The sequence below is a fragment of the Camponotus vicinus genome, unplaced genomic scaffold, assembly GCF_025532165.1.
Source record: "Camponotus vicinus isolate PSW18456_S1 unplaced genomic scaffold, iyCamVici1.0 SCAF_5, whole genome shotgun sequence".
Lineage (NCBI taxonomy): Eukaryota > Metazoa > Arthropoda > Insecta > Hymenoptera > Formicidae > Camponotus > Camponotus vicinus.
Window position 1 is genome coordinate 4,400,753 of NW_028141977.1, and position 27,419 is coordinate 4,428,171.

General features: G+C 29.7%; 1 protein-coding gene and 1 long non-coding RNA gene across 4 annotated transcripts; both read right to left on the minus strand.

The window, feature by feature from the left end:
* Positions 1-899: 899 nt before the first annotated feature.
* LOC145971454 (phosphoenolpyruvate carboxykinase [GTP]) lies at positions 900-18,336 on the minus strand. Of its 3 annotated transcripts, none has more exons than XM_083099113.1 (7): positions 17,626-18,336; positions 9,198-9,458; positions 7,052-7,236; positions 3,456-3,670; positions 2,349-2,696; positions 1,991-2,257; positions 900-1,866 (listed from the first exon to the last, which is right to left on the minus strand). In XM_083099113.1, exons 1-7 carry the CDS (start codon positions 17,853-17,855, stop codon positions 1,411-1,413), a joined length of 1,962 nt encoding a protein of 653 aa, XP_082955239.1. In that variant the 5' UTR covers positions 17,856-18,336; the 3' UTR covers positions 900-1,410. The 3 variants fall into 3 exon arrangements, with proteins under 3 accessions (XP_082955239.1, XP_082955238.1, XP_082955240.1); XM_083099112.1 differs by having other exon boundaries at positions 3,456-3,850; positions 17,626-18,334; XM_083099114.1 differs by lacking the exon at positions 17,626-18,336 and adding an exon at positions 9,556-9,807 and having other exon boundaries at positions 3,456-3,850.
* A 7,559-nt stretch (positions 18,337-25,895) lies between these two features.
* Positions 25,896-27,133, minus strand: LOC145971656 (uncharacterized). The gene is made up of 4 exons (XR_014438919.1): positions 27,026-27,133; positions 26,697-26,816; positions 26,398-26,503; positions 25,896-26,144 (listed from the first exon to the last, which is right to left on the minus strand). It is a non-coding gene; the product is annotated as an uncharacterized LOC145971656 (long non-coding RNA).
* Positions 27,134-27,419: the final 286 nt, after the last annotated feature.

Here is a 27,419-nt window from a genome sequence, read left to right on the forward strand (position 1 = left end):
TACAAAATAATAAGAGGAATCAATTGGTGTAAAGAAAACACATAATTGTTTCGAAAAAAAAATGTAATTTGCAATTAACGATTAATTTTTTTCTTAAAAATAACTATGTGTTTTCTTTACACCAATTGATTACTCTCATTATTTTGTACATAAAAGTATTAAGGTAAGATAATCGAAAAATGAATATTTTACAAGATATTTTACGGTTTATGTAAAATTAAGAAATGATTTCAAGCCTCATAACTCGGAAAGTACTTAATGGAAACTAACTTAATTATAGTGTTTTGGAAAGCTCTCGAAATAAGCTACAAGAATATATAATAAAAAGTAGGCAGTTCCATTGAAAGTGACCTTCACGTGACCTTCAAGTAACTATTCAAGATCAAATTAATGACACCGTCTTATGTCTTCCTTGAAACCATACAACTTTTGTCTGAAACATTTTTGCTGAAAATGCTTCGTTAAAGAATTATCGAGGTGTGTTTTTTAAAATGGGACATCCTGTATATATATATATATATATATATATATATATATATATATATAATCGTACAGTTTACGCGCGATACATATTGGCTTTTTCTATAGTCAGTTGATATAAGCATCTAATTTAAAAACCAGATTAATATCTTCATTGACGAAGTAAACTCCGACATGATCTCCAGTTGTGGCACAATATGAAAGATATTGTGAAAGACATTTTGTATACATATTTTATTGTACAATTAATATATCTTTACGGAACTGTAGTTATTGTAAGACTAAATAAATGAATAACGAATAAAAAACGTGTTGTTATGTGTAATTGAATATTTCGTTTCTAATATTTCATTAATTTCTTAATAGTCAAACGAAGTGATCGTCATGAATAAACTTCAATGATATAAATGAAAAAATAATAAAGTTTTACTTTATATATTTATTTTTAAAAAATTTATTTTACACAATTTTTATACTTAATTATTAAGACACTAAAAATGTAACATTAGAAATTAAAAAATTATGAAAAAATATCAATCTTTTTGTTAAATATCAAAGTTTTTGTTAAAGAAAAACCAAACCAAAACTAAAAACCTATTTTCGAAAGAAATATCATCCATGTAAGAAATTACATGGATTTTTTTTAATTTTATATAAACAATTGCCTTCATCTCTCTAATGCAAGATTGTTAACGTTACTTAATTTTTTCTGCATTTTTTGTTATATTATATTTTATATTAAGCAAAATTTTTTATATTTTTTACATTTGTACTATTATAATAAACAAATTAAAAATTTTTAAAAATTCATTAATTTTTCCATCCCAATTATAATTTAAATACATTTTAATTATAATTTAGTATATTAAAATTTCAAATACTTGAAAAACATAATTATATAGGTCGAAATATAATTATAAAATTAGGAAATTAAAGATTATTAATGTTATTAGAGAGACGAGTAAGTTCTATTGCTATAGCGTTAGGTAAATCGTTTCCCACTTGAGCGTCAAAGTATTTATTCAAATCTTCAACCTCTTTCTGCCAGAAATCTTTCGGAAGTCTAAATAATTCCGCCATATTTACATCGTTGAGATTATCTAAATTGATAGATCCTGGTTTTGGTAATAAGCCAATCGCTGATTCTTCAGCAATGTCTTCGCCGTCGATCCTTCGAAAGATCCAATCGAGAATGCGAGAGTTTTCACCAAATCCTGGCCACAAAAATTTTGCGTCTGAATCTTTTCTAAACCAATTTACATGAAATATTGCTGGCAACTTGGCATTCTTCACATGCGCCATGCCTAACCAATGGGCGAGATAGTATCCAAAATTATAACCGAAAAAGGGTCTCATGGCAAATGGATCGTGCATGATTACTTTATCCTGTAAAATACGTTATATAGTTTTAATTGAAATCTCAATTAGTCTTCCGGAACTTTCCAGCTCTCTTAATCTTTAAATGTATTTTGAAATTTACATAATTTCTATAGAAGTTGATGTGTGTTACCTTATGTTCAGCAGCAGCTGTAGTCTCAGATCTCATTGCAGCACCAATGAAAACGCCGTGTTGCCAGCTTCTGGCTTGATAAACCAAAGGTACACCTTCCGGTCTTCGACCCCCGAATAATATAGCATCGATTGGAACACCGGCTGGATCTTCCCAAAATGAATCGATAATCGGACATTGCATAGCTGGAGTGCAGAATCTTGAATTAGGATGAGCAGCTGGTACTTTGGAACCTTTGAACCAATTGTTACCTCTCCAATCCTTCACCTACGATAAAATAAAGTTTTTTTACATTTTTTAAAAAACAGTAACGTATTGTCTCGATCATTTATATTACTCTACTAATTATATTATTCACCTTGATATTATCACCGATTTCCTTCTCCATTCCTTCCCAATATACTCCTCCATCACTAGTAGATGCTACATTGGTAAAGATAGTATTTTTGAAGATAGTTTTCATCGCATTAGGATTCGTAGTCAAACTTGTACCAGGAGCGACTCCGAAAAATCCATTCTCTGGATTAATAGCACGTAAGTTTCCTTCATTATCAAATTTTATCCATGCAATATCATCCCCTACGCATTCGATCTTATAACCCGGTAGAGTAGGTTGCATCATGGCTAGATTCGTTTTACCGCATGCGCTCGGGAAAGCAGCGGCGATGTATCGTTTCTTGCCCTTGGGATTTGTGATACCCAATATCTGAAATAAAACGTGTAAACAGTATTTTGTTATATATTAAGGTGGATCTCAAAAGTAAAAGATTTCATGTTTTATTATGATTTTCATTTACAATTTATGTAAATTGAACTTATTATGTTAAAATAGAAACAAATGACAACTTTTCAATATAGTTTTCGAACAGATTGATGCATTTATCCCATTTTGGCATGAATTCGAAGATTCCCTCTCTCGTTAAAAATCTGTCTCTTGATGTTTAATTTTTAAATAATATTCTGTACTGTTGCACAAGGGAAAGCAATTAAAGAAAAGGTCAGGCTTATATTTGTGAATTTTTTTTCACAATAATGTCCTTATTTGGACCTTATTCGATATCGAATTCAGGAACTTTTTTAAACTATTTAATTTGATTGCAACATAATGGAGCATCCTTCCTACAACTCAGATTTGACTTCTTTCGATTTTCATCTGTTTTAGGTCACTGAAGAAACATCTTGTAGAAAAACGATTTTTAGATACTACAGCGGTACAAAATGTTACTCAAAAATGATTTAAACAATAAAAGTCTGATTTTTATCGAGAGAGAGTCTACAAACTCATACGAAGGTGAAATAAATACATCAATCTTCTTCAAGATTATATTGAGAAAAGTAATCATTAATTTATATTTTAACACAATAAATCCAATTTATATATAAGTGATCATTATAATAGAAAATCTTACTTTTTGATTCACTCTAGTATATTTATATATTTATGAAAAGATAAAAAAGAACATACAAGCATATGTTCGGCAAGCCAGCCCTCCTTCCTGGCTATCGTCGAACCAATTCGTAGCGCGAGACATTTCTTTCCCAATAAGGAATTTCCACCATAACCACTTCCGTAAGATACAATCTCATTATTGGCCGGTTTATGAAGGATGATCGTTCTCTCAGGATCGCACGGCCATAAATAATTTATATTGATCTTTGAATTGTGTTTTGGAACGCCCACTGAATGCAAACATTTAATGAAATCGTCGTTTCCCAGAATTTCGAGCACCTTCTCTCCCATCCTGGTCATTATTCTCATCGAGCAAACTACATAAATTGAATCGGTGATTTCAACACCGATTTTTGAGAGCGAGGAACCTATGGGACCCATACTGAAGGGTATCACGTACATGGTACGTCCTATGTTAAGATTTTAATTATTGTTACATGATATATATATATACACACAAAGATTGAGGCATAACTCTGTCCACCTGGAATATCTCCGCAGTGCAGCAATCGTTAAATTCCTGAAACACATACACTTCCCAATACTTCCGGACTGATTTTTATGGGGAACGCTAAAAAACATCGTGTACTAAGAAAGACTAACCACGCCAGAAAATATGAAACAACGAATTATTGACCCATGTGCGAAAATCAGTCCGGAAGTATTGAGAAATGTACGTGTTTCAGGAATTGAATGATTGTATCGATGTAAACGGACGTCACTTCGAGCACCTCTTATGAGGTAACAATCTAAAATATCAAAAATATTATTTTACTCCATTATTTATTCGAAACTCATCCGAATATCATCCAAATGATTTTTAATTACAGGTCGTTGAAATCGTCTCAAAGTACGCTATCGAACTAACGATAAAAAAGTATAGCATTAAAAAAATAGAAGTGACCTTGAAATCTCTGAGGTGCCTGCACTTTTTGAAAAAAATATTTTTACCACATTATGGCCCCTTTGATATAGTACAACTTTGGTAATTACAATTTTTTTCATATCTCTAAAAGTAGCGGAGATATTCGAGGTGGACAGAGTTATTGCCTCACGCTGTATATATACAGGGTGTCAGGAAATTTTTCTCAGTCCCGAAGTGTGAAGGTAGATTGGCTCAAATTAAGAAGGAAGGTTTACTGTTTTGCGATATTTGCAATAATTAACGAAAAATTAATTAAAGAAGATCGGCCAATGCGCGTGGCTAGAAGTGCATGGCGGTGGAGGCGGTCTCCCTGTAACATAATGGCGGCACGCGGCGAAGCGGTGATTGGGGAGAGGAAGAGCCTTCGCCGCGCGCCTACACACTCATCGCTCCTCCTCTCCCCAATAGAGACTGCGAAAAATTTCCTGACACCCTGTATATATATATATATATATATATATATATATATATATATATGTACATATATATATATGTACATATATACAGGGTGGAACTGCAACCATGTGAAAAAGCACCCACGGAGCAAATAGCGTTATTCCTGATTAAAAATCGAATCAAAAAGTCCTGAAACATTTTTTTCTATAATGCTTAATAAAGCGGTAATTATTGAATAAAGTTGCTCTAATAAGCACCGACCTTTAGCCAGGCGCACGTCAGTGAGCCGCACGCCTGACAGTGTGCATGAGCGCTCCGCCGCTACGGCGCTATGTCATGCCGCTATCGTGCAATATTCTTATGCGTTATAATAATGCGAAAAACTTTATTTTGCATTAAAAATCATATTTCTTCCGTCAAAAGCGTTTCCTTAAAGAAAATTTCGACAAGGAGGCTAAAGTTCGGTGCTTATTGGCGCAACTTTACTCAATAATTACCGCTTTATTAAGCATTAAAGAAAGAAATGGTTCAGGACTTTTTGACTCAATATTTAATCAGGAATAACGCTATTTGCTCCGTGGGCACTTTTTCAGTTACACCCTGTATATGTACATATATATGTACATATATATATATATATATATATGTGTGTGTGTGTGTGTGTGTGTGTGTGTGTGTGTGTGTGTGTCGTCGTATCATCTATCAAAAAATACTATAAGTAGACCTCGTTAAACCGAATTAAAAAGTCCTATACCATTTTACAAACAATCACGTAAAATTTCGAGATATTAATTAAAGAAGATCGGCCAATTTGCGTGAGAAGAAGCGCGAAGCGAGAAAAGCCGTCCCACACAGTGGGTGGGGCTTACTTATGAACGTAATGCTGAAGCGGCGAAACGTGAAAATGGCGATGGCGGTAACGGGTAGCGGCGCGCTGTCCCTCCTCTTGCCGCGCGACGGCAGACAATGTCTGACACGGTGGGCCGTGCTATAGCTCGAGTGGTCGAGCGTTTCTCTCATTCGTCTGATTTTAATAATTAATATTTCTATTATTATTTCGAAAATCGTTAAACGGTATAGGACCTCTTTATTTAATTTACTATTCTCTATCTCCTCACAAGTGCGTGATAGTGTTCAGGGACACCCTGTATACACACACACACACACACACACACACACACACACACACACACACAGTGTCCCTGAACACTATCATACACACACACACACACACACACACACACACACACACACACACACACACACACATACAGGGTGTCCCTGAACACTATCTATATCTATATCTATATATCTATATATATCTATATATATATATATATATATATATATATAGTGTTCAGGGACACCCTGTTATTTTGAAGAAAAAATATGTAATTGTTAATTGCAAATTACATATTTTTTCTTCGAAACAATTATGTGTTTTCTTTACACCAATTGATTCCTCTCATTATTATGTACATAAAAGTATTAAGGTAAGATAATCGAAAAATGAATATTTTACATATTTTACGGTTTATGTAAAATTAAGAAATGATTTCAAGCCTTATAACTCAAAAAGTACTTGAGGGAAAAATATTTTATTATAGTGTTTTGGAAAGCTCTTGAAATAAGCTATAAGAATATGCAATAAAAAATATCATGTTCCATTTAAAAAAATGCACTTCCGGTCTGAATCGCCTATTTCCGGCCGGGACCAGAAATTGAAAATATCACCATTCAATAGAGCGCACCCGATTTATAAAGAAAATGTTTCTACTTTTTTGAAATAACCACCTCTAGTTTTTAAATGGTTGGTCTGAAACACCCTGTATATATTGTTCATATATAAAATGTCCAAAAATCAATAGTTGTTAATAGCACATACTGTGATTAATTTGTAGTCGTTTTTTTCTTAGTGATAATATTAAAAAATTAATATTAAAAAGTTACCATTTTTTATACATTTTTTTCATAAAATCTTTTTACAATTAAACCTCAAATTAAAATTTTATTAAAGTGTATAAACGTTATTTGAAATTAATTAAAAAATATATTTTCATAAATTTTTCAGCTCCACAAAATTAAATTTACGAAAAACGCTTCTTTTTTTTTCAATCATTTAATACTCGTAAATTATTGATGGCTTGATGTTTCATTAAAAAAGTGCTTTGAATTAGATAATCTAATAAAATTAAAAAAATAGGAAGGTTGTTTTGAAACATCTTGTATAATTCATATAATACGCGCATATCTCAATAACAAATTACGAAAATGCAATAAAACTACTGACCCTTCATACAGTTTGGAAAGCGTTCTAAGATAGCTTGTTCCATGTCATTCGGAGAGATCCAATTTCCAAGTTCTCCAATTATACCTTTACGTGGTGTAGGGATAGTGTCGCTTTTTAAATCTGTGCAGATAAATGTACGTTTCTCGATGCGTGCCACATCCGCAGGATTAGTTTTTGCTAGCCAACTGTTGTATATTGAAAAAAATAAACAGTAAATATTTACCTTTACACAGCCAGCTCCAAATGACTTGACCTTGACATATATTGTCACTGCCCTGAGTAACATCCAAAAGGTTTTAGGCGTCGCTCGTTGTTTATTAAAAAGTTATAAACAAAAGAAGTTTTATAAATTTTATAGAACTTTTGGACACCATGTACAATAATAGACCTTTCAGGTAAATATGGAGAAAAATTACAACCTCACTAATGACCTTGACCTTGACATATGTTGTAAAGCTCATTATTCTGAGTCATACACCGTATGAATTTTGTGGCGGTCTCTCCTCGTTCCTGAGATATGCGATTTTGAAATTTTATACTTACTTGTATCATCTTTTCGTTACATTCTAAATATGTTTATATTTTTCTGTTTACATTTCCCGAGGTCATCTTTCTGAATAACTTTCAAAAGGTTTTAGCCGCTTGTTATTTATTAAATAGTTATTAACAAAAAGAGTTTCATGAATAGAATATAATTTTACCACATCATGTATGTTCAAGAAGAAATACATATATTTAATAGAATATATGTATTTGTAAACTTTGCTTTGTCTTGCAAAGTACATGCGTGGACACCGCATGTTCCGTCCCCCCTACGGGGGGGCTCCACTTTCGGAAGATATAACCTAACCCAACCTGTGTCTGAAGTGTAGGAAATATCTTGATATATGACATTTTGCTTTACATGGTTCATATGGTTTATATAAGTTTGCAACTTTCTATGCGAAGCCAGGTATATTTCATACTTCAGACACGGGTTGGGTTAGGTAATATCTTCCGAAAGTGGAGCCCCCCGTAGGGGGGGAGACGGAACATGCGGTGTTCACGTATGTACTTTGCAAAATGAAGGAAGTTATATACAAACACTTATTAAAAGTTTAGGTAAAATAAAAAGCACAATTTTTATTTAGCGAAACTAAACAATAATTCTATAGTTTAACGACATGGAAGGGACAACGAGCAAACATAAACAAAAAAATATAAACACACAAGTACAATATATTATGAAATCGTGATGAGCAAATGTAAACAAAAAATGTAAAACATAAATAGGATATAACGAAAAGATGACATACAAGTATGAACCTTTTCTCCATATTTATCTGAAAGGTCTATTATTGTACATGATGTCCAAAAATTCTATAAAATTTATAAAACTTCTTTGTTTATCTTTTTAATAAACAACGAGCAACGCCTAAAACCTTTTGGATGTTGTTCAGGACAGTGATCTTGATAATATATGTCAAGGTCAAGTCATTTGAGGCTGGCTGTGTAAAGGTAAATATTTACCAAATAAACATTTACAATATTGAAAAGAATAAACAAACATAACAAATCAGTAAGCTTTAAATACTATGGAAATTCTGTGATTTTAATATCTGATATAATATATATGTTAACTATTATATGATGTTTCTCATTAAATTATAGACCAGTATAGAGATGAAATCATCGAAAAGTAAATTTTTAAAAATTTTAGATATTTCATATATTTTATGTTTATATATTTTCTTTTTTTTAATACGGAATATTAAATAAACAGGATGATTCACCACTATTGTACCAATTAATTGTATATAGAGGATATAATTTATTATATAAAACATTTTTCACGAAAATGCGTATTTGAAAATTAAATAGTTATAATAATTTTTGTTTACTTTTTAGTAAATAAAAATATCAATATATAATATATAACTAATGTTATCAATATGTAATTAGTGTTTATTTCAACTTTATTCTGCTGTGTGTGTGTGTGTGTGAAAAAGATAATCAATATTATAAGAAATATGTGTTATAAGAATAGTTTGTAAAAACTCTCATTTTGACTATTAATTCCTTAAATTTGATTAAACGAGAAAGTTAAAATTTAACAAAAATATATAATACAATGAAATATTATAGCGAATAAATATGAAGTACTCACCAATTTTCATATTTAGGCAAGCTCTCGATAGTTCCAGTTTTCTGGAGAATTTTCAGCATTTGCATATATTCAGTGTCTGTACCATTGCATATATAAATATCTTTAGGACAGCAAAGCGAGGCGCATTCCTCGATGTAATGGCGAAGTTTCGATGAGATTTTTATCGTGCATGCGTTTAGTAACGGTACTTTACCAATGTAATCATATCCATTATTAATTACTGGATCTTTCGCGGCGTGAGTTACAATAAATTTTGACATTCTGAAAAAATATATATAAATACATGATTTACAAATACAATGTTGCGCTAATAAAAATATATTGCAAATATATTGAGTATCTTATTCATTTGTCGTACTTTCTCTTCCTCTCTTTCTCTCTCTTTCTCTCTCTCTCTCTCTCTCTCTCTCTCTCTCTCTCTCTCTCTGTCTTTTTCTCTTTTTGTCAATAAATATTCTTTAAAAGTTTCTTTAAAATTTATATTTAATTTTTTCTTCGGGAAAATATATTTGATTGAACGATATTGTTGTAACTTAAGAATCTGGCTAATGAATCAGAACTAAAGTCACCCAACTGAAAAAATGTTCGAGAAAGAACTGATTATAATTCAGTAACTGTGGTCTGTTTTTAATATTTTGGATTTACTGTTCACGACTCGGTAAAAAAATTCTGTTTTAGATAAAATCCTATTTAGATAGCCATGCTAATTAATAAGTAGGTAATTTAAATTTTTAATAGCAAACGTTGTTAAAAAAGCATTTTGCAGACGAAAAATAGCCAGAAACTAAGCAAAACGAATCATAAATGATAACTAGTTTATGTCTAGTCAAAGGTCAAAATATTTTGGTTATTATTTTATGGTCAATAATTAGTTAATAATTTGATAGTACAAATTGAATAATAACTAGAATACATTGGTATTGAAATAAGATAATCGAAAAATAAATATTTTATGAGATATTTTATAGTTTGCGTAAATTTATGTCAACCTAAAGTATAAAATATCTTGTAAACTATTTAATTTTTAGCTATACTTATAGCTTTTTACATGTAATATTAGGAAGAATCGATTTACATAGATAAATTAGTGTAGTTCCATTTAAAAATACTAGATTAACCTTCACTTGATCTTAGCTCCTACACCCAAAGTAATATTTCTTTTTTCCTCCTCCAAACCCTATAATTAAACCCAATAAAATTAATTATAATAAATTATAATATTTTTATTTGTAACATTTTTTTGAAAACGCATTTTTTGTTTTCGAAATATTACAGTATCTAAGTTAAAATGAAACAGTCTGTATATATAGGGATTGATAAAGATTGGACCAACGTTCGTGAGAGAGTAGATCATAATAAATTGAACAGAAAAGTTCTTTACTATTTTGCAATTTTCGCAATAATTATTAAAATATTAATTATATGTATAATAAAAAGAACTGACGAATGATCGTGCGTTTCGCACGGTTATATTGTGAAATGTGTGCTCTAGGTATGTCAGTGACGAGTAGCAATGAAGGCCGTGCTCTGACTCTTGTCTTTTCGTTTCGTGCGACACTCGCTATTGACATGTCTAGAGCACATATGGATTAGCTGCATGAAACGCATGTATTTGCCAATGTATTTTAATTAATATTTCAATATTATTGTAAAAATTGTAAAGGAATTTTTAACCAATTTACTGCGTCCCCCCCCCCCCCCCATTCCGCTCACGAAGATTGATTCAATCTTTATTAAATACCCTGTATGTGTGTGTATATATATATATATATATATATATACATATATACAGGGTGTCATGAAAGTGAGCATGACTTTAAAAAATTAAGGTAGATTGGCTCAAAATTAGAAGAAAAGTCTTGTACAGTTATGCAATATTCGCAATAATTAACAAGAAACAAATTAGAAGAAATAAAGAAAATCGGCCAATGCGCGTGGCTAGAAGTGCGTGGCGGTGAAGGCGGTCTCATTAACATAATGGCGGCGCGCGGCGAAGCAGTGATTGGAAAAGGGAAGAGCCTTCGCCGCGCGCCTACACACTCATCGCTCCTCCCCTCCCCAATCACCGTTTCGCCGCGCGCCGCCATTATGTTACAGTGAGACCGTCTTCACCGCCACGCATTTCTAGCCACGTGCATTGGCCGATTTTCTTTAATTTATTTCTCGTTAATTATTGCGAATATTGCATAACTGTACAAGACTTTTCTTCTAATTTTGAGCCAGTCTACCTTAATTTTTTAAAGTCATGCTCACTTTCATGACACCCTGTATATATATATATATATATATATATATATATATATATATATATACAGGGTGTTTCATTTTAATCCGACCAGTCGAATATCTCGAAAACCAAGCCCGGGAGAGAAAAATATTTCAGACAAAAGTTGTTTGGTTTCGAGGGGGCCATAAGATGGTGACAATGATTTGACCTTGAACAGTCATTTGAAGGTCACATAAAGGTCACCTTAAATTTCTTAAATGGAATACCCTATATATTTTTGCACATTCTTGTAGCTGACATCGAGAGCTTTCCAAAACACTATAATTAAGTACCTTTTCGTTAAGTACTTTTTGAGTTATGAGGCTTGACATAATTTCTTAATTCTACATAAACCGTAAAATATCTAGTAAAATATTCATTTTTCGATTATCTTACCTTAATAATTTTACGTACAAAATAATGAGAGGAATCAATTGGTGTAAAGAAAACACATAGTTGTTTTGAAGAAAAAATATGTAATTTGCAATTAACAATTCCATATTTTTTCTTAAAAACAACTATGTGTTTTTTTTACACCAATTGATTCCTCTCATTATTTTGTACGTGAAAAGTATTAAGGTAAGATAATCGAAAAATGAATATTTTACAAGATATTTTACGGTTTATGTAAAATTAAGAAATTATTTCAAGCCTCATAACTCAAAAAGTACTTAACGAAAAGGTACTTAATTATAGTGTTTTGGAAAGCTCTCGAGATAAGCTACAAGAATGTGTAAAAATATATAGGGTGTTCCATTTAAAAAAATTGAAGTGACCTACACGTGACCTTCAAATGACTCTTCAAGGTCAAATCAATGGTACCATCTTATGGCCCCCTCGAAACCAAACAACTTTTGTCTGAAATATTTTTCTCTCCCGGGCTTGGTTTTCGAGATATTCGACTGGTCGGATTAAAATGAAACACCCTGTATATATATATACACACACACACACTATATATACAGGGTGAGCCATTTTAATTAACGCACGCAATTATTTCGGAAACAAAGCATTTTAGAGAAAAATGTTTCAGACAAAAGTTTTATGGTTTCGAGGGGGCCATAAGACGGTATTATTGGTTTGACCTTGAAGAGTTATTTGAAGGTCACATGAAGGTCACCTTCAATTTCTTAAATGGAACATCCTATATATTTTTGCACATTCTTGTAGCTTATCTCGGGAGCTTTCCAAAACACTATAATTAAGTACCTTTTCGTTAAGTACTTTTTGAGTTATGAGGCTTGAAATAATTTCATAATTTTACATAAACCGTAAAATATCTTGTAAAATATTCATTTTTCGATTATCTTACCTTAATACTTTTATGTACAAAATAATGAGAGGAATCAATTGGTGTAAAGAAAACACATAGTTGTTTTGAAGAAAAAATATGTAATTTGCAATTAACAATTTCATATTTTTTCTTAAAACCAACTATGTGTTTTCTTTACACCAATTGATTCCTCTCATTATTTTGTACATAAAAGTATTAAGGTAAGATAATCGAAAAATGAATATTTTACAAGATATTTTACGGTTTATGTAAAATTAAGAAATTATTTCAAGCCTCATAACTCAAAAAGTACTTAATGAAAAGTTACTTAATTATAGTGTTTTGGAAAGCTCTCTAGATAAGCTACGAGAATGTGCAAAAATATATAGGGTGTTACATTTAAAAAAATTGAAGTGACCTTCACGTGACCTTCAAATGACTCTTCAAGGTCAAACCAATGGTACCATCTTATGGCCCCCTCGAAACCAAACAACTTTTGTCTGAAACATTTTTCTCTCCCGGGCTTGGTTTTCGAGATATTCGACTGGATGGATTAAAATGGGCCACCCTGTATATACAGGGTGAGCCATTTTAATTAACGCACGCAATTATTTCGGAAACAAAGCATTTTAGAGAAAAATGTTTCAGACAAAAGTTTTATGGTTTCGAGGGGGCCATAAGATGGTACCATTGGTTTGACCTTGAAGAGTTATTTGAAGGTCACATGAAGGTCACCTTCAATTTCTTAAATGGAACTTACTATTTGTCATTGCATATTCTTGTAGTTTATCTCGAGAGCTTTCCAAAACACTATAATTAAGTACTTTTTTGTTAAGTATTTTTTGAGTTATGAGGCTTGAAATAATTTCTTAATTTTACATAAACCGTAAAATATCTTGTAAAATATTCATTTTTCGATTATCTTACCTTAATACTTTTATGTACAAAATAATGAGAGGAATCAATTGGTGTAAAGAAAACACATAGTTGTTTTTAAGAAAAAATATGGAATTGTTAATTGCAAATTACATATTTTTTCTTCAAAACAACTATGTGTTGTTTTTACACCAGTTGATTCCTCTCATTATTTTGTACGTAAAAGTATTAAGGTAAGATAATCGAAAAATGAATATTTTACAAGATATTTTACGGTTTATGTAAAATTAAGAAATTATTTCAAGCCTCATAACTCAAAAAGTACTTAACGAAAAGGTACTTAATTATAGTGTTTTGGAAAGCTATCGAGATAAGCTACAAGAATATGCAATGACAAATAGTAGGTTCCATTTAAGAAATTGAAGATGATCTTCATGTGACCTTCAAATAACTCTTCAAGGTCAAACCAATGATACCATCTTATGGCCCCCTCGAAACCAAACAACTTTTGTCTGAAACATTTTTCTCTAAAATGCTTTGTTTCCGAAATAATTGCGTGCGTTAATTAAAATGGCTCACCCTGTATATATATATATATATATATATATATATATATATATATATATACAGGGTGGCCCATTTTACCATCTTATGGCACCCTCGAAACCAAACAACTTTTGTCTGAAACATTTTTCTCTCCCGGGCTTGGTTTTCGAGATATTCGACTGGATGTATTAAAATGGGCCACTCTGTATATATATATAATGTTTCATTTTAATTGCCACAGGCTGTTATTCCGTAAACAAGATAACGAAAAATGTTGCATACAAAAGTTTTATTACTTTATAAGATGGTATCATTGGTTTGATCTTGGGTCAATGCGCCAAAGTTATATGGAGGTCATTTTTTTAACCTTATTTTTCATTGTATATTCTTATAGCTTATCCTGAGAGCTTATCTTTCCAAAATACTGTAATAAAGTATTTTTTCATTAAGTATTTTTCGAGTTGCGAAATTTGAAAAAATTTCTTAATTTTATATTATAAAATATCTCTTTTTTAAACTATAAAATATCTTGTAAAATATTTATTTTTCGATGACCTTACCTTAATATTTTTATGTTTAAAATAATGGAATCAATTGGTGTAAAAAAACTAATAGTATAATATTTAAAAACTATAATAGTAGTATAATAGTTGTTTTTAAGAAAAACATGTAATTTGCAATTAACAGTTATTTTTTCTAAACAAATATGTGTTTTCTTTACATCAATTGATTTTTCTCATTATTTTGTACATAAAAATATTAAGGTAAGATAATCAAAAAATGAATATTTTACTAGATATTTTATGGTTTATGTAAAATTAAGAAATTATTTCAAGACTCATAACTCGAAAAGTACTCAATGAAGAAATACTTTATTATAGTGTTTTGGAAAGCTCTCGAGATGTGTGTAATTAATGAGCGTAATTTGACTTGGTATCATATTAATTATGTGTATAGGGTCTTCAAAAAGTCCCGGAACGCTAAAATATCTCGAAAACGATCAACTATAATGAAAAATATGTAAGGAACAAAGTTGTAGGACTAAATAAAATGTACCTAATGATGATAAGAATTTGACCTTGGATGAAGTACTCAAGGTCATATGAAGGTCAAGTTGATTTTTTTAAACGGAATCCCCTATTTTTCATTGTACATTCTTGTAGCTTATCTCAAGAGCTTTCTAAAACACTATAATAAAGTATTTTTTCATTGACTTTTCGAGTTATGAGGCTTGAAATAATTTCTTAATTTTACATAAACCGTAAAATATCTAGTAAAATATTCATTTTTCGATTACCTTACCTTAATACTTTTATGTACAGAATAATAAGAGGAATCAATTGGTATAAAGAAAACACATAATTGTTTCTAAGAAAAAATTTGTAATTGTTAATTGTAAATTACATATTTTTTCTTCGAAACAACTATGTGTTTTTTTTTAGACCACTTGATTTCTCTCATTATTCTGTACATAAAAGTATTAGGGTAAGGTAATCGAAAAATGAATATTTTACTAGATATTTTACGGTTTATGTAAAATTAAAAAATTATTTCAAGCCTCATAACTCGAAAAGTACTCAATGAAAAAATACTTTATTATAGTGTTTTAGAAAGCTCTTGAGATAAGCTACAAGAATGTACAATGAAAAGTAGGGGGTTCCGTTTAAAAAAATCAACTTGACCTTCATATGACCTTGAGTACTTCATCCAAGATCAAATTCTTATCATCATTAGGTACATTTTATTTAGTCCTACAACTTTGTTTCTTACATATTTTTCATTATAGTTGATCGTTTTCGAGATATTTTAGCGTTCCGGGACTTTTTCAAGATCCTGTATATATTTTAAGGAGATCGTGTTTTTTAAAGCACTGAGCATCTTTACAATCATAAATCATAACATTGAAGAATTGAAATGTCACAATTCTGGCAAACACGGTTACCATATCTCAGAATTGATTGCCAATTCTATTTAAATAAATTTTATTCAAACTGGTCACAATCGAAGTTTGCATCTATGTTATATTAGAAAAATATTGTTAGATTTTTTATTATGGCCTTATTTCATGAGGTTATTTTAATTGAAAGTTTATTTAACGTAAAATTTCAGATAAGCTACTTGGTAGCGCCTCGATATATCGAAAGCAGTGACTCTCAACGACTCTCACATTCAATTCTTTCATCTACTTGATGCCATAATGATATCGCATTGCTTAATTAGTTATATAATTAAATATTATTAATTTTTGATAGTTTCATGTCACATTAAGTATAATAAAGTTCGGTAAAATCTTAATATTCTCACCTACTATATTTCATCAGCTGCTAATAACACATTCAAATTTTAATAGAAACATTAAAATAAGAAAATATCAATGACTTTACAATAAGGTCAATAATATTAGAACTACAAGTAATTCGACTGTAATTGTAAGTTCTTCACTTACGATATCTTCGATTTTTGTTTTTTAGAATTTATTACTTTATTAATTTAAATATTCAGTTTTATTATTTATTCATATCATTCAGAGATAGAAAGAGCTAAAAAGTATGATATGTTTGAGTCGTTTGATATGTTTGAGTCAAAATAATATCGTCAAAAAAAATCATAATAAAAATTTAAACTCAAATTCTCTTATAGTAATTTTTCTTTATTTTTTTCAAAGGAAGAGCTTTTATATGTAATAAATTTAAAAGAAATTTCCGATATTACGAAAATGATATATTATTAATAATGTATGATTTAGGAAAAATTCACATTTATCATTATTTAGAGAGAATTGGACTTATATCTCTCTGATGAGTCATGTGACTGAACACGAAATATATGACGTCGAGCACAAACAAGACTTAAAGTTCTTGTGTTCTCATTGCAGTCATATTGAATTATAATATCAGAAGCGAGAAATTAGATGTTTTTTTCTTGCGAAATATATCGAAATAAACAAGTTTTTTTTTGTACGCCATCATTCTCGTGTTTGATAGTGTTATTAATAAAATATATTGAAAATTTTGTTTTTTGTCATTCTGTATTAATAAATGCATATATAACTGATCTGTATGTGTTTTACATATGCGAAAATAAACTTCATGACACTCGATAAAGATTTATAGCTATTTATTAATCTATTGAAAAAAGAATCCAACGAAAGAATCTAAAAAATTAATATATATTACACTCTTAGAAAGACAAGATAAAATCAACTCGAATTATATAAATTAATAATGCTTCTTCTGTCTATACCTATTCAAATCAATGTAGAATGATTGTTCTTTGAAATCAAATTTATTTTAATTCTATTAAATTATTTGTCAAAAAGCTGACAGAGATTTTTCTCTTTCCTAAAGAGAAAATGTATTATTGTTTTGTTTTATTTTTACATTATATTGTACTATTTTATATGATATGTACTTAAGGACTAGAAAAGAGAGTAGAAGAAAAGAGACTAGAAAAGGGAGTATACTTACTGTGAATTACAAATATCCACAGCATGCGGTATCTTATTGACTTTTTCGATCGTAAGTACAGTTGATGCGAAGAAATGCACAAAACGATTAATCTTCGGATAATGAATCGAAGTTAAGTTGAGCGAATTGTCATCAATGAAATATCTGATGGAGAAACTCTTCTTACTGTCAGATCGTCGCGAAATTCTCGTCAGATTCTTCCAGCTGATGCAAAAGAGCTTGGGCAGCATATTGTCAAAATTCTGGCTTTATATACGATAACTGAATGTATTTTGTTCGCAGGCGAGCCCTAGTAATTTTTTATTTAATTGGTTGATAAAGAGAGTTTCACTTCATTAGACTTCCGGTTAATAGTGGGGAGTGCGAAATTATGACATCTCAGACAATCTTATAAAAATGATAATCGCGGCTAAGAATTAGCTGACACGTTTTTGAATGTCTCACGTTATATCCTTAATAATCTATGCTGTTTCAGGAAAATTATTCGATGGCAATTAGATTCGTATTAAATCGAAATCGATTGAACGGACGAATTTTATACTGAAAGCCGTTCTCGCTATTTTATTTTTATACGCTTGCCTATCGACTTTCCGCTATCTGTTTCGCGTGAATGACTTATTTACCGTCCGTCAAACAAGTAAGACCACTATTCGCGATCCACTTTTGCACAATTATCCGGCTTCGATGGAAAGATCGTGTCTTTTATTCGGGTACTTGAGAGCGTTCAGCGATCCGTGCACAACATTGATAAGTAATAATGAGATCCATAGAAGAATTTTACTTAATACTCGTGTTTACAAGTAGAAGATATATATGTCACTTTTCTCGGAAAGATTTATAGCATCAAGATTATAATACCGTCATCGGAAAGTCACATTTACTACATGTAACATAGAGTTTTTGATAGTCAATACATATATGTGTTCAAAAGTACACACACACGCGCGCGCGCGTGTGTGTGTGTGTCCAATACATATAATATTTGACATACACGCACATATATTTCTATTTATCAATTTATATAGATATAGATATATGAAAAACAATAATAATTGACATTTGTTAAAAATAATTATATAATAATAATTATGTAATAATTATAATAATTCTATAAGAAATTATATAATAATTTTGTTAAAAATAAATTTACATTTTTTTATAATTTTTAAAAATAATTTTTTATTTACTTTTACAATTTTATATTTTATATTTTTTGTAAAATACATTTTTAACTGACGTTTTCCGATTTAATACAATATCTATTTGATTTCAAAATTATTTAAAATCAGAATAAAGTGTAGAAGAAAACATTACAACTATAATTGATGTTATATGATAAAAATATATGAGAATTATATATATATGTGCGTGTGTGCGTGCGTGCGTGCGTGCGTGCGTGCGTGCGTGCGTGTGTGTGTGTGTGTGTGTGTCTGTGTGTGTGTGTGTGTGTAAGAGGAGAAGAGAGTGTAGGTGTAGGTGAATGAGTGAAATTGTATGTATATGTAAAGTACTTTCCTATAGAAAAAAATATTAATCTAATATTACATGCTTCAATGTGAAAAGAAGTAAAGAAGACACAAGAAAAAATTATGATTTTTAAAGAAGAGAGAATTAAATCTACAAATTAAATAATTAAGTAGCTGTCTAAGGGTATATTGTTAATTATACCACATTTATATGTTTTACATAAAAATTTAAACAAATTTGTGTAAATTTTATCTATTTGTCGATTAAACTTATACGTATGAAAAATATGATGTATATATGCATATTTTCAATTATGTTATTATAAAATAAATAAGAAAATAGATCGTTTCGGCTTTTCAAAATATTTTATACGCGCTTTTTCTCATTTTCTTTCTCTCTTTTTCTTGCACAATTTTAAGATTGTAAAAATACTTATTAAAAACATTAAATCCTTCTTCATGCGCGTAAAATAAAATTAATATCTTGTTTAATTTATATTTTTGCTAAAATAATTGAGTAATTACAAGTAACTAGAACGAAATATTAATAATATAAAAGATTTCGGTGTAACAAGTCGACTTGCATAATATGCTAATATGCTATCGTTAAAAAATTAATTGAAAAGATAACAGAAATCGCTTCTTTCACGTACGAAATACATAGAGTAAATGATGCAATAAGATTTAAAATTTTTGCTACATGTATGTCTTTTATATTCAAGAAATATATATAATGACATATATATATTATAGTTACTATAGTTACTATTATATATTATATATTCTAGTTACTTGTAATTACTCAATTATTTTAGCAAAAATATATTGATAAATAAACAATAATGTATATCTACGTACATACACAAACGTAAGTTTGCTTTATTATTTTTACTATTTTCATAAAAACGAGAATCAGTATTATCATCTCATTAGATCTTTTATAGCAAAACATCGGATTTGTATATGTAATTATCGTGTCCAAACAGTAGGTGGACTACGGACTATAACTCTAAAAGAAAATACTATATATATATATATATATATATATATATATATATATATATATACATATATTATATATTGAGATTATGACCAATCTTCGTTAGTAACGGTTGCATGATGCACAAAGTTCAAAGTTTCACAAAATGTGGATATAGCTAAATCATGATTTATGCAAGATATAAACTTATACATTAATTATACAATTTTGAAAAAAATATATCAAATTTATAAATAATTATTTCGCATATATGTATAATATAATTTTTAATAGAATATAAAATATAAAATAGTTTAAATATAAATATAAATATGAATATAAATATGAATATGAATATGAATATGAATATGAATATGAATATGAATATGAATATGAATATGAATATGAATATGAATATGAATATGAATATGAATATGAATATGAATATGAATATGAATGTGAATATAAATATGAATATAAATATAAATATAAATATAAATATAAAATGTACGTAAAAATATTGAAAAGGTCATATATTTTATAATATGGAAAAAACAGCGTGCAACTTTTTATAAAAAATCTTTTTAAAAACGTGTCTGATATTAAGTAAATATAAATTGTTCAGTAATATAATGATTTAGTAATATAAAAAATACGTGCAAAGTTATTATATTTAAATGATCAATAAATTCAAATATTTTATTTCATTCTACTTATACATGTATACATAGCTATGTTTTGATATCACTGAAAATTTTAAAATTTCTCAAGAACTATGTATGTCAATACGTATAATATTTCGTATTTATTTCTTAATCATAAACACGGGAATGGCGAATCAGAAATAACAGAACATATACACATATATACACGTATACATACATGTATATGCATGTACGCGCTTTGACGTTACTGGAGGCTCGCCGTATAGCCTATAAGATATATTTATCAGTGAGATTGCACAAGAGAACTTGACTAAGAGGCTTGATTCTGTTATTAGAATGATGTATATATCGATACCAATTTCACAAGATAAGAGAGTTCAAATTCTAATGAACATTTATTTCTTTATCGTAACATTAGTATATTTCCTTGTTTTTATTTTTTTTATTCATGTATGTAATTCATTTAATCTTGTATGCTCCTCCTACAGGCATTTTTGCCTTTTACATTATTATATATATATATACAAGGAAATATACTAATGTAACGATAAAGAAATAAATGTTCATTAGAATTTGAACTCTCTATATATAACTCTCTCTCTCTCTCTCTCTCTCTCTCTCTCTCTATATATATATATATATATATATATATATATATATATATATATATATATATATATATATATATATATATATTGAAGAATTAGAGATGCGCTAGAATTCGAGGTGCGCTTTTTAAAATGGGACACCCCGTATATATATATATATATATATACAGGGTGTCCCATTTTAAAAAGCGCACCTCGAATTCTAGCGCATCTCTAATTCTTCAACGAAGCATTTTCAGCAAAAATGTTTCAGACAAAAGTTGTACGGTTTCAAGGGGGACATAAGACGCTGTCATTAATTTGACCTTGAATAGTTACTTGAAGGTTACGTGAGGTCACCTTCAATTTTTTAAATGGAACCGCCTATTTTTTATTACATATTCTTGTAGCTTATCTCGAGAGCTTTCCAAAACACTATAATTAAGTACCTTTTCGTTAAGTACTTTTTGAGTTATGAGGCTTGAAATAATTTCTTAATTTTACATAAACCGTAAAATATCTAGTAAAATATTCATTTTTCGATTATCTTACCTTAATACTTTTACGTACAAAATAATGAGAGGAATCAATTGGTGTAAAGAAAACACATAGTTGTTTTGAAGAAAAAATATGTAATTTGCAATTAACAATTCCATAGATGATATGTCATCTATATGTATTCACAATATTATTTATACATAGAAATTTGAAGTATCTAGTATATGATATGTCGGTGGTAATGTGTGAAATTACTATCTTTCACTGCAATGTTGATATTTTATTGCAATGTTCCTGAGGCTACACATTTCAATGTTGCTGCAATGTTTTATTGCAATGTTTCTGAGAGCACACATTTCAATGTTGCTGCAATGTTTCATTGCAATGTTTCCTTGGGCGGACATTTCAACGTTGCTGCAACCTTGCAGTAATGTTGCAGAAACATTTCGCAACTTCCATGCAATGTTACAATGTTTCCGTGTTAGGTCTATGCAACGTTTCTGCAATCTTTCGGTACTGTATGGGATTTTAATTATTACTGTGGATACCCTAGATCATACCTGATAATACCTGAATATTTGGTTATTTGTTATTTTAGATAATGTGCACATATTAATGCTTGTTCATTGCCCGAAAACAATGATAATAGCTAAGTATTCAATATATAGATAAATATAAATATCGCAAAGGCACTAATTTATGCACAAAAGTTTGTTAACTTTTCATACAAGAATAAGAAAAATGCCTAGATTGATAACATTGTATCTTATGTTGATTCTGTGCAAAAGAATTTATTTTCTTTATTGTTTATGAACAGTAATTATCGAAATATATACATCATTGTAATGAATTTTGTACACAAAGTACTTATTTCACAATAAGTAAACATTTATGAAATATTTATGCTTTTCTAATATGTCAGAGAACATTACTTATATTTATGACGAAAGAACCCCTTGCGACGAATTGAGTCATCAGTCGCAAAACATTATCATGATCTATAACCTCGACAGTTTATAATAAAGAAAGGAAATCTTCAGAGCCGAATAATTAAAAATCGAATGTTACAAAATATCACTTCAAGCATCCAAGAAATATTGCAATATTTATTAGCTTTCAAGTTGAGAAAGCTTAACTAACTTGTTTTTTTTTTTTATTCTTGGAAAGTGTGGTCGCTAAATGTATTCATATTCCCGTATTTGCTAAAGGTAGCTTTAATTAAATAAACCATCCTTGGTTAATTAAAAACTGATGTGCAAAATATGACACCGAACTATGTTATTGTTATCGAGAAAAGTGGTAACAACCGATCCGAGCTCGGTGAAACGCATACTCCCTCCGTCTTTTGCCAACCGTAGGTTGGCAGCAGTCGGGAGTAAAAAATACAAAGAAGATAATTTTTAAGCAAAGAATTGAAAATCGAAAGGGTAAACTATGGCTAATCTATTGGCACTAGATTGTGTTATCTTTCCTATTTGGATATATTTGTCGAACCAAAAAATAACAGATGAAGACTTTCGAAAAAGAAAAGTGAGATAAGCGATATAATGAAAAGGGCCTAGGGGGATAAGCATGTAAAAGTTGCCCCCGCCCGTATCAAGTCGAGATTGGCATCATAGATTGGCATCTATGTGTCTAAAAAATCCTGTAAATATCAACCTTAAAATTGCATTTTTGTAGGAGTTATGGAGAGGGAAAGCAAAATCAAAAAAGTGATTTTTCTCGAAAACGACTGAACCGATTTTGATGAAAAAAATATATGTTATGAACATCAACAAGACTATTTTAAGAATAAATTAAAAAAAAAATTCTGACCAAAAATACGAGTAAAAAAAATTTTTGAATTTTTCAAAATTTTTTTTGAGGTTATGTTTTAGAGATACACCTCCAATTTTTTTTTTTTTTTTAATCTTAAAATGTCTGCTTTAACATCTATTTTTTCCAAATTTTTCGTAGAGGTACTTCATGGCGAAAAATGATGAAAATCATGCATGCGGCGCGGTACCACGCTTTCACAGAACACTCTCGCTCCAGGCGCGTATATCGAATGTTCTAGTCTGGTTAGTATGCTGGATTCTTGAATTATTTTACGACAAAGTTAGTAAGAATTTAGATTTTATTTTTACTTGTACGTTTATTTTAAGCGCCTTTCGAAAAAGTTAAGTTTTAGTGAAATTATGATTTCTGTAACGATACCTACGTGATTCATCAGATCAGATGAAATAATTGAAAATCTATTTCGTGAAAAACGGTTAAAAAGAATGTTAACATTTTATGTATATAAAGTATTTAAATAAGGATCGTCAGTTCGTCAGATCTGCAGTTAGTCTATAAAAATAAGTGTCCAGAATTCACTATGAAAAGGATGCAGTACGGTTTTGAACTCCTTATCGGAGTGCTTTGTTAGTGTGAGTCCCCTCGCCTCTCAGAAAACCGGGTACTTTTTATAGGAGATGAGATTATTATTTTTTTAATCTTCATCACTATCACTCTCAATTACTGGAATGTAATTGTATTTCTTGAATACTTCGCTGAGTATTTCGGCCGGTTTGAAAATTTTTGATAAATACCTAGCATGAGATAAATAATACACCACTGCAGCAATATGAGAGCAACAACCAACAGACCGTTTGCCATTGGCACATTCACATGTGTAATGTGTCAAACCAGAAACACCAACACTGTTAGGTTTATATCTTAAGAAGCATCGATATGCTGTTCGACAAATATAACGAGATGGAACTTTCAATTTGAGTACATTTGACTGATCTTTAACATACTCAATTTTTAGTTTACCATCTTTGTCAACCATTTCTGCCAAATATGATATGGCTTGACCGCGTTGGTATGAACCGGTGAATAAGATTTTCAAATCTCTTTCTGTCATTTCTACTAACTTTGTCGTAAAATAATTCAAGAATCCAGCATACTAACCAGACTAGAACATTCGATATACGCGCCTGGAGCGAGAGTGTGCTGTGAAAGCGTGGTACCGCGCCGCATGCATGATTTTCATCATTTTTCGCCATGAAGTACCTCTACGAAAAATTTGGAAAAAATAGATGTTAAAGCAGACATTTTAAGATTTAAAAAAAAAAAAAATTGGAGGTGTATCTCTAAAACATAACCTCAAAAAAAATTTTGAAAAATTCAAAAATTTTTTTTACTCGTATTTTTGGTCAGAATTTTTTTTTTAATTTATTCTTAAAATAGTCTTGTTGATGTTCATAACATATATTTTTTTCATCAAAATCGGTTCAGTCGTTTTCGAGAAAAATCACTTTATTGATTTTGCTTTCCCTCTCCATAACTCCTACAAAAATGCAATTTTAAGGTTGATATTTACAGGATTTTTTAGACACATAGATGCCAATCTATGATGCCAATCTCGACTTGATACGGGCGGGGGCAACTTTTACATGCTTATCCCCCTAGGCCCTTTCATTGCGCAGATCCTGCTCGATTTTTGTTACCAATCTGCTGTCAAAATTGCGCCGCACAGATCCTGTTCAGTTTCTGCCATCAACGTGCCGTCAATTATATCAACAAGTTCTGCTCGGTTTCTGTTGATAATCTGTTGTCCAGTTATGTGAACAGATTTTGTGATATATTTCTGTTGACATTCTGCCGACATCACATGATATATCAGAACCTGCATCAATTCTGTAATCTTTCTGTCGACAAAAATTTGTAACAGATTACCTGACAAGATCTGCTTTAGCAGACTTGGCTATTGGGGATGCTACAAATGTTCCTATGTCCCACTTATTATAGTTCGTAGTATATGTTATAAATATCCTGCAGTATATTCATAGAATATCGTCAGTGGGACGTGTAGTATGTTATCGGTATATCTATAGAATGTCACTCAGTATGTTATTAGTATATTGATTAGGATAGGTTAAGTTATATTAATTTGTATTCTGTGTTCAGTAAATAAATATATTTATTTATCTCCTTATAAATTTATGTATTATCACTTATTAAATTAATATTATCACTTTATTCCAAAGTATCAAAATAAAAATTAATAATAAAATTTATTTAATTTTACTTAAAGCTGTAATTGCACACGTATTGCACCGGAATCCTATACAATATCCATCTTATATTCGAAACGATATAATTGCTTTGTGAATAAAAAGAATACAGAAATAAGAATAACAGTCTTTAACTATTAGAAACCAAACTTCAGCTTTATATTCTTTTCATTCTTGTATGTTTCGTGAACGCTCCATGCGCTCTTTAGCATGGGCGAGCCATACTTTTATAGGCGCGGCAATCTGCTCATCCGTCACGTTGACATGTGATCTTCGTATCACACCTGAAAAAGTAACATATTCTCATTAGTTATTTCTTAATAAATAAAAACAAATATATCTATGATGTAATTTTAATCAAATAACAAATTAGTATACGCTTTATTTCTAATATATAGATGTAAAAAATAGTTGAAAAATATTAATATATATTTTATTAATTAAAAAATGCTATAAATATTTACGAATATGTCAACTTGTAAAGAAATTACCAAATTCATTAATAAAAAATAGATTCCTTTTAAATATTTTACTTACTCATAATTACTGTGCATATATCCAAATTAGAAAAGTTTTCTTTTTTTTGGCTCCGTACCAACTGTATTTTTCCGTAAGTTCATTAGACAATATAGCTTTTATGATTCTGCAACAGAAGAATTTCACATAAGAATATGTTTGCGCATGTCTATTGCTGTTAAAAGAAAAAATATGTAATGTACGTGTAACGTGCACGTGTAAATTGAAAGAGAAGCATGCAAGGTACATTATAAAAAGAAAAAATATGTTTATAATTTAATATTTTATAATTTAATGTTTGTATAATTTACTATATTTACTCTTTGTTTTATGTCCCACTTGTATGTGGAGCTTTCCACAGGCAAATATGTTGCAGGAGTGGACTCTCATAAATTTCTGTCTCCTTATTCTCTTTCTCCGCTCCCTTTCTCGTAACAACGCTGCAACAGAAGAATTTCACATAAGAATGTGTTTGCGTATGTCTATTGCTGTTAAAAGAAAAAAATATGTAATGTACGTGTAACATGCACATGTAAATTGAAAAAGAAGCATGCAAGGTACATTATAAAAAGAAAAAAGTAATATGTTTATAATTTAATATTTTATAATTTTATAATTTAATGTTTGTACTATAATTTACTATACTTACTCCTTGTTTCATGTCCCATTTGTATGTGGAGCTTTCCACAGGCAAATATGCCGCAGGAGTGGACTCTCATAAATTTCTATCTCTCTATTCTTTTTCTCTGCTCCTTTCTTGGCAATGCTGCAACAAAAAAAGAATTTCATATAAGCATATAGATATTTCAAGTTGCGCTTTTTTATGACGTATATGACAAGTTTCATAATAATTACTTAAGAATTACAAGTATTTTTTATTTATATCTCACTAATCTAAAAATTCACAATAAGATAAAGTTTTAAAATATGCGATTTTGAGGTTATTTGACTTTAAAATATTATCGTAAATATAAAATATGAATAAAAAATACAAGTATCTTTAAAACGAAAATATCTTTTATAGAATATGTTGTGTTATAGAT